This window comes from Tasmannia lanceolata, unplaced genomic scaffold (assembly GCF_043159265.1).
Source record: "Tasmannia lanceolata isolate RefF3 unplaced genomic scaffold, GAP_Taslan_0.1 ptg000037l, whole genome shotgun sequence".
Classification (NCBI taxonomy): domain Eukaryota; kingdom Viridiplantae; phylum Streptophyta; class Magnoliopsida; order Canellales; family Winteraceae; genus Tasmannia; species Tasmannia lanceolata.
In genome coordinates, this window is record NW_027518714.1 from 3,184,122 (window position 1) to 3,193,041 (window position 8,920).

The window sequence follows — 8,920 nt, forward strand, 5'->3', positions numbered from 1 at the left end:
TGACACCCCCAAAAACTCCACTTATTAGCTGGGTGGTAGTTTATTGGAAATTATATGTCATCAAGAGAAACCAGTGTCAGAACATCCATTCCTGACCGCCACGTTCGGGCTTGACAGTTTTACCAGACACGCGGCGTGCAAGGACTGGTCGTTCGCTCCTAACTCGTCCCTGACCCGTCTTCGTGCTATTATTACTTTTACCCCCACGTCAGCTTCTCCGGTTTGAATTCAAAAGATTCCTACATATGTCCACTCCTTTTGTTTTGGCCTCAATGAGTACAGTAAAAGTCAAAAAGGGATAAAATTGCTACAAGTGGAGAGAAAATGATTTCCCCCCGTTTTTTACTTTCCTCTACGAGAGAGAGACGGGAAAATCTTTAAAAATGGCAATTTCTTGGTTTTCCGCTCCTATTTTTTCAGCTTTCTCTTTTTTTGTGAGGCACTTTTTTGCTTTCTCGAGCTTAGAAATGGCGGAAATGTAGGGATTCCCCTTCCTGCTTTCTTTCCAGGTTTCTTTCCCGGTTTTAGCTCATTTCTCACATGCAAGCGCGGATTTTGCTTGTTCAAAAACACTAAATTTTCTTTTGAATACTTATCGAATGATTATTTTTCCTGAATCTGGATGTTTTTTATGCAAGCAAAAAACAGATCAGAAAAATCATCGAATCCGTTCCGCTCGAAACAAAAGGAAATGCATTCTTTTATATTGATTCTTCTTTAACTCTCTGGAATCGGGTAAAAAACGGCAGGATCTCGGTGGTAGAAGCTTCGAAGAGCCTTCTCTGTTTTTTCTGTACCGGAGCTATTTGACGAGATCTACAAAAGCAGTTTGACGAGATCTAAAAAATCAGGTGAGATTTTCACTGCGAGACTATAGTACTTATTCCGAAACAGTTCGATTTCGAAATCAGAAAAGGTAAACGAAGATAAGAAAAGCTCTCGTTATATGACGCATTGCAAAGCAAGAAATCTCTCTTCTTTAAAGCAAAGGCTCGATATTTAATGAGAAATTTCAGCAACGGCTCTTCTTTTAACGAATACTCTCTAGAAAAATATGATATTTAGAGTATTTTCCACTTCCACATAGTCCAATACCAAATAGTCGCTCCATCTCACAAAAACGACTGAAATCTTTCCTGCGGATTCAGAGAAAATGTATGTTTCCTTCATTTTCCCTGCGATTTTCTTGCTCGGATCTCTTTTCTCGTCTTCGATTTCAGATCCGATCGAGGATAAACGAGCTTTGCTCGATTTTCTAGGCCAAATCCCTCACGAACGCTATCTCAACTGGAAGGAGGACTCTCCTGTGTGCAAAAACTGGACCGGAGTGGCCTGTAACCCTAATAATACTCGAATCATAGCCGTTCGTTTGCCCGGAGTTGGATTGAACGGTCGGATCCCTCCAAACACCCTCAGCCGTCTATCTGCTCTTCAGATCTTGAGCCTCCGATCCAACGGCCTAACCGGTCCTTTCCCTTCCGATTTGTCCCAAATCAAAACCCTAACCCTACTCTATCTCCAGTTCAACAACTTCTCCGGCCCGTTACCGTTGGATTTCTCTGTGTGGAAGAATCTCACCGTCCTTAATCTCTCATTTAACGCTTTTAATGGTAGCATTCCTTCCTCGATCTCAAATCTAACTCAGCTCGAGTCTATAAACCTCGCTCACAACTCTCTTTCCGGCAAAATTCCCGATCTCCAGCTCCCTAATCTACAGCATCTTAACATAGCTAATAACAATCTTAGCGGAACAGTGCCTAAATCTCTCCAGAGGTTCCCAAATTCATCTTTCTCCAGTAACCCTAATCTGTCCATTTTAGATCTGCCACAATCCCTACCCCCTGTTAACCCTCCCTTACCTTCTACTTTTTTAAGACCGAGAAAGACCCGAAAGCTCACCCAATCGGCGATTTTGGGGATTATCGTTGGAGGTTGCGTTGTGATTTTTGTTTTCTTGGCTATTCTGATTCTTGTTTGTTACTCAAGAAGGAGAGATGAATTTAGGGATTCAGGTACGTTGCATAAAAGCGACAGATCGCCTGAGAAAGTGGTGGCGGGGAGCCAAGACGCGAATAACAGGCTTGTTTTCTTTGAGGGCTGTAGATATGTATTTGATTTGGAGGATTTATTGAGGGCTTCTGCTGAGGTGCTTGGGAAGGGGACGTTTGGGACAGCTTATAAGGCTGTTCTGGAGGACGCGACTACAGTGGTTGTGAAGCGGTTGAAAGAGGTGGGTGTGGGGAAGAGGGAGTTTGAGCAGCAAATGGAGATAGTGGGAAGAATTAGGCATGAGAATGTGGTTGAGATGAGAGCTTATTACTATTCCAAGGATGAGAAGCTCATGGTCTATGATTACTACAGCCTGGGGAGCGTCTCCTCCATGTTACATGGTACGGTACTCATTGCAATGTTGGTCTTCTAAACTATTTTGGCAGCTCTTTTTTACATTGAAAGTTTTGAATTTTCTCTAATTTGTTGTTCTTGTTTTATGGTATTCATGCAATTAATAGATAGATGGTGGAAAAGATATTAGGCTTTTAGGCAACTAATGTTCTAATATTGCATTGTTGGTTAGTTTAGTTGTGATCTCCTCCTGTCCTGTTTCTGATAGCTGATACTATATTACTATGATAGTGTCTTCAATTGAGAAGAGAAGGATTTTTTTTTGGTGCACGAATTAGGATTATACCTAACAGTGATCTAGTTGGCATTTCTCAATTTTGAAGAAACTGACAAAGAAAGTCTTGGGTTTTAATACTTTTAGTGCCATATGTTATCACTGCTATAGCTATCAGGTGTTGTCACTATATAATATCCCCGCTCTTCAGGAACTTGCATTTACTTTGTCATTTTTGTTGTTATTTTTCTTATGAGATCTTAGATTTCCCTGACTTGTTCTTCTTGAATGAAAGGTCCACTACTTCATTTAGCTTGTCTGTCATAGACTCAATATGTGATTGGCTCTATTAATGCCTTGGCACTTACACTTTTAGAACTCAAAACACATTGGCATTGTCAACTTGTCTGCCATATGTTATTGGGTCTGCTAATGGAATCCTTTCTATTTTTCAAACCAATGTTCTGAGAATTGAATGGGATTGGGCTAGAGTAAATTGAGTTGTTAGATCAGATTGTAGATCATATTATTACAAAATTGGGAAATTAATAAATATATATAGAGAAAAGAGTTACTGCGCTTGAGCGCAGCTAAGCTTTAGCTGCGCTCGAGCACAGAAACAGGGGGGTGGGGACATTTGGGTGGGGGTGATCCTAACCATTCATTTGGAAGGCCCCATCATGGATGGGGGCCTACCAAAAATCAGCTCCATTGGATCACCAATGGGTGTCCATTTGTGGGGCAAAAAATGGATAGATACTGTTTGTCCACAAATCTGTCCATTTTTTGCCCCTCAAATGGACACCCTAAGGTGATCCAATGGAGCTGATTTTTGGTGGACACCCTACCCATAAAAGGGCCCATCAAATGAATGCTTTGGATCCCACCCAAAATGTGGCCCCACCCTGTTTCTGTGCTCGAGCGCAGCAACTCTATCCTCATATATATAATAAGCATGTAGAAGTTAGGAAAAAAGGATAATGCTAGATGAACCAAACTGTGATTTTATAGTGCAAATTTGCCGCATCGACTATACAAAGTTACAAACTATGGTCCAGATGCAATCAAGCTGTTAGATCAGATTGTAGATTATAAGACTGCAAAATTAAAAAAATAATAAAAATATAAGAAGCATGAAGACTAAATTAATCACATCATGTACGCTAACTATGGTCTGCATGAAAATAAGATGATAGGAAGTCGTACAAGAAAAGTAAAGGGAAAATCAGCATGAAACATGGATAATCCCAACTCCAAATTGAAAATAGCTAAACCTAAAAAATAATGTTCTTATTTTTCTTGACAGACATACTAGTGTTTAGAAATTCAGACTTGACCTAGAACTTGGCCAAGGTAAAATCGAAATAGCTCGGGTGATTCAATGACCGGCAATTAATTTTTCATTGACTTGGGCAAGTCAAATGATTTTTTATTGACCAGCTATATCCAAACTCGGACTCGGAGGAGAACTCGGTCAAGGCATAACCTGGCATAACCTGGTCAACTTGGTGAGTGAATTATTGAATTAGAGAGTTGTTAAACGATGTAGACACTTAAAAACCTACCTAACAAACTCTTAAATTCAATCAACATTGCCAAACTTCCTCAAAATTAACTATAAACCATGATTGCAGAGTTTCAGCATAATCCTCTGTGGATAATTGCCAATTTTTTATGCTATCATCTATGTTGTTTACTTGGGTCTCTTCTTGATAGATCTTAGCCCTTCTATTGTCCTTGAGATTTTTCGTTTAATGACATCCATGATCCTCATCGCTTTCCTAGTTGGAGAAGATTTGCCCTTGATATTCAAATTTATCAATTCTGGTTAATTTTTGTCACGCATCATTTCTTTTTTTTGTAATGTATTGTGCAGAGTATCACAGCTATTCAAAAGTCTAAAAGAAGTAGCATTAGACTATTAGCTGGAATTTCATTCCAGCGCCCCTCAATTTATATAACAGGAATGGCTTATACCTCTATTGTGAAATTCATGGAATTCAATTTTTTTTCAGGAACTTCTGATTCTTGCACATTCTTTGTAAAATAGGATTTGGAATTGTTCCCTATGGGATTCAATGAGAATAATGAGGGCCATAAATCTTAGGATTGTAACAACACTCGTTTGAACTTTTGGACCAGTTGATATATGATGAGGGAAACTTCAGAGTTGCCTAGATCTTATATTTGAAATTTATCCAGAGACTGAGTCCTGGCCCCATGATTGCAGCATCAAAATGAGAGAGAATGTGATGTGTTGCAGTAGCTAAGGAGACTCATTACCATATGACTGGCTTTTCATTAGATAGTTGTGTCCTAATTGTACCTTCATATGGATTGAATTCATTGGCTTTTCTTATGGATCATTTGGATAGCTTGGGGGATTATGTTTATTCATGGAAATCAAAGATCTAATCTTTTGGGAACTTATTATTTGTCTGATTCTATAGAGAATCTTGATTAAAGATTATTCCAAAATCTTCAACAAAAAGCCTTCTAGATTCAAGATATGATCTTTAAGAGTCTAAGCTTATGATTGGATGTATGGATATTGGATACTCCACCTTTTGACTCGATTCAATCTACCAATTGTGTTTAAATGGCTTAGATTGTCTACGGAAGCTTTAAAAATCCTGGAAGGGCTATCCACCTCCCTCATGGATCTTCTGAAGTGGAATTTATGCTATTGTATGATGAGGTTGTGTGTGTGTGTTTGGAGGGGAGATGCTCTGTATCTGTGTGATTTGGAGGAATTGTGGACCTAACTCACGATTTAACCCCATTATTTGGAGTGATTAGTGTATAAAACTCAGTCCCCTCAAATATTTACTCACTTGGGCTATGTTTGGATGCTTGGACATCATTTGGCCAAGGTAAGAAGGAGACATGATTGTTAAACCAAGGTAGAGCCAGGTGCTTTACGATATTTGGATGCAAAAGGGGGGGGGGGGGAGAGAGAGAGAGAGAGAGAGAGAGAGAGAGAGAGGATTACCTATGAAATAACCCATTTTTTTGGGTTATTCCTCGTGAAGACGGCAGACATGCCAGGGTGCCAACAACCTAATAAAGCAATAGAAAAATACTTGCTGCAAAATGCAACCAAGCACAATAAAGCAGATGAAAAGTGCAATTTACTTTTTTTGCTTGGTAATTGCTTGAATATGCCGTGCATGTGGAATCCAAACAGGGCCTTAGTGACGTGCATGAGGGCTCTAGCAAATTGCACGTGTTTTGGTTAGGGAGTTATTTAATTCATGAGGTTCTTTTAAGTTGGGTTTTATGTTGGTCTTAAGACTAGTAAACAACAGGCATGCTGCGATGCTGTGCGCACGAGAGAGACTTGCTGACGTATTCGAATAAGTGCTAGATAGATTTGGACATTGCATCCATTTCCTCCATTTTCGGAGGGAAGCAAATGGAGAGGCTGAAAGACTAGCAGCTAGCCAAGTATCTAGCGGAGATCTTGTAATTAGAGACCATATGCCTTTATTTCATAGGTCCTAATAGCTCTCAAGGCTCTGTTTGGTGGATGCCACATGCATGGCATCTTCAGACAAATCCCAAGCAAAAAAAGTACCTTAAAATGCACTTTTTCGTCTGCTTTATTGTGCTTGGCTGCGACAAACACTTTTATACTGCTTTATTGGGCTGTCGGCTCCCTTTTGGTGATGTAGCATGTCTGCCGTTTCCATTAGGAATAACCCAAAACTGGGTTATTTCAAAATTAATCATCTCTCTCTCTCTCTCTCTCTCTCTCTCTCTCTCTCTCGGTTCCCCCTTTGCATCCAAGTATCGTAAAGCACCTGAGTTTTACAATCCTGTCTCTTCCTTGCCCTTTACTTTACCAAATGATGTCCAAGCATCCAAACAGAGCCTTATATTGCTGGTGAGATTATGTCTGTTGTAGTTTTGTATTGCTGTTCTTAAAGAAGATTGTGTCGCTACTCTAAAAAAAAAAAAAAAAGAACCATAAGGAGACGAACTACATACCTTGATAGTAAGGGCGTTTTCTTTTACTTCTTTTGAAAATGACGTGGGGAGAGAGAGAGAGAGAGAGAGAGAGAGAGAGAGAGAGAGAGAGAGAGAGAGAGAGACTATAATTTTCACATCTATGTAGATAGCATCTCTAGGAAAGAATTGTAAGAGGACCTCATATATAACTCTAATCTAGAATGTACTCGGATTCAATCCACTTTTGTACATTGGCGGGGACAACCTGTCCCTCCCTTCATTCAATTAAATTGTCAATTTTCAAAAATAAAAGAGAGAGAGGGGTATGCCGGTTTGTAGAGATGTGGGAGAGGGGTCAATGGTCAGCGCCTCCTAAGAAATTCAAACTTTAGGCTTTTCTCTTTGATTTGCCCCTGTAAAAAGTAGGAGGGGGGTTTTCTTTATAACATAGTACAGATGGGTTGTTAAGCTTATGAATTTTACCCATTTCAAAAAAAAGTAGTATAGGAATGTTACATATGTTGTTTGAAACAGTTTTTGTGTGATCTATCGTGGTAAAACGTGAAGTGTTTTAGCGTTTTAGAGGTGTGTTTATCTATTACGGTAAAACATGAAGTATTTGATACTGGATGACCATTCTTTTGATTTGGGTGTAATTCTTAAAAACATCTGGTTGCGATAAAACATTGTTCTTTTGATTGCTTTTGTAGGCTTTTTGCTGAGCATTCTTCTTGATTTGGATGTAATACTTGAAACATCCGGTTGCAATGTGATACTATAACAATTCTTTCAAACCTGTATCCATTGCTTAATATTCCTCATTTGCAGGGAAAAGGGGTGAGGACAGGATTCCTCTAGATTGGGACACCAGGCTGAGGATCGCTCTTGGAACAGCAAAAGGCATTGCACGCATCCACACAGAGAATGCAGGAAAGTTTTTCCATGGGAATATCAAATCTTCAAACATCTTCCTCAATCCCCAGAACTACGGTTGTGTGTCCGATCTCGGCCTAACCACCTTGATGAACGCGGCAGTGCCTTATTCTCGGGCAGCCAGATACCGGGCCCCAGAACTGACCGACACACGGAAAGCGTCCCAGCCGTCCGATGTCTACAGTTTAGGGGTGGTACTACTTGAGCTTCTTACTGGAAAATCTCCAGTACATGCCTTGGGAGGCAATGAGGTTGTGCACTTGGTCCGTTGGGTCCAGTCCGTAGTCCGTGAGGAGTGGACCGCAGAAGTGTTCGACCTTGAGTTGATGCGGTATCAGAACATTGAGGAGGAGTTGGTGGAGATGCTACAGATAGGAATGGCATGTGTGGTAAGAATACCGGAGCAAAGGCCGAAGATAGAAGAGGTGGTGAAGATGATTGAGGGTGTGAGGCGAGTTGAGACTGAAAACCGGCCATCATCTGAAGCCAAATCAGAAGAATTAAGTGGGCAAACACCTCCAACTCAGGCGAGTGATTCCTCCCCTAAAGAGTAAGGGAGTTCATCTGGTGTTGTTTGAATGTTGTGTTATTTTAATTTTAATTTATGATTCTTCTTTGGATGTAAGGTTTTGGCTGATACTGATGTTCTACAGGTGGTGTAGTGTTTTTGTGTTTGGGTTTACATGGTTATGAAAAGGGATTTGCTAGGCAATTTCATGGAAAGCCACTTCGCTGCGCACTTTTTCATGAGTACAGCCAACTCAGATGCATTAAGGCCCTGTTTATTTTGGATTATCAGAACCGATTGTGAGCCAAAACTGAGCATTGGACTCAAAGTTAATGTTCTGGATTCACATGGGTTCTCAAAATCCAAAAAAGAGGAGACCTAAATGAACGAGACAAAATCTGCTAAAAAGTGAGCCTGTGGCTGTTTGCTCTTGCAGAATGAGCCGCAAAATGGCTATCTCCAAATGGCCTGGCAAATCCCTTTTGACAAAGATGAAACCGTTCAGCTCTGTCTCTCTCTCTCTCTCGGAAAAATGTCATAGAACACTGTTCGCATATATGACTAGCACGGTCCAATTCTGTGTTCTTCTTCTTCTTCTTCTTGAGAGAGAGAGAGAGAGAGAGAGAGAGAGAGAGAGAATTTAGGTCCATTTGTGTGTATTTTCTCTTCATTTTTACCATGGTCTAGTCAATGGACCCATTGACAGACCACATGGAGTTTTTGCTGTTACAAATTTCTTTGGCCTTCTTTTAAAATTTGAAAGAAAACAAAGAAAACTGCCAGAGAAAAAAGAAAAGAAAGGGCAGTGGACTGAATGACCTTCAACTTCCTCAAATTGAAATTCCTTGACCATTTCAGCAGCAGCTTGGTATTCAAACCTGCACAATTTCGCAAGATACCGATCCTTAGGA

The 8,920-nt window shown here is 40.2% G+C and overlaps 1 protein-coding gene across 1 annotated transcript; it reads left to right on the top strand.

Annotated features, from left to right (window-relative positions):
* Positions 1-326: 326 nt before the first annotated feature.
* Positions 327-8,162, top strand: LOC143860894 (putative inactive receptor kinase At4g23740). The gene is made up of 2 exons (XM_077371742.1): positions 327-2,390; positions 7,397-8,162. The coding sequence occupies exons 1-2, from the start codon at positions 1,154-1,156 to the stop codon at positions 8,053-8,055; spliced, it is 1,896 nt and encodes a 631-aa protein (XP_077227857.1). The 5' UTR covers positions 327-1,153; the 3' UTR covers positions 8,056-8,162.
* The last annotated feature ends 758 nt before the right edge of the window (positions 8,163-8,920 follow it).

Coding starts and splice junctions, on each gene's coding strand:
- LOC143860894 (XM_077371742.1), top strand. CDS start 1,154: ATGTATGTTTCCTTCATTTTCCCTGCGATTTTCTTGCTCGGATCTCTT. Junction 2,391..7,396: donor CGTCTCCTCCATGTTACATG/GTACGGTACTCA, acceptor CCTCATTTGCAG/GGAAAAGGGGTGAGGACAGG.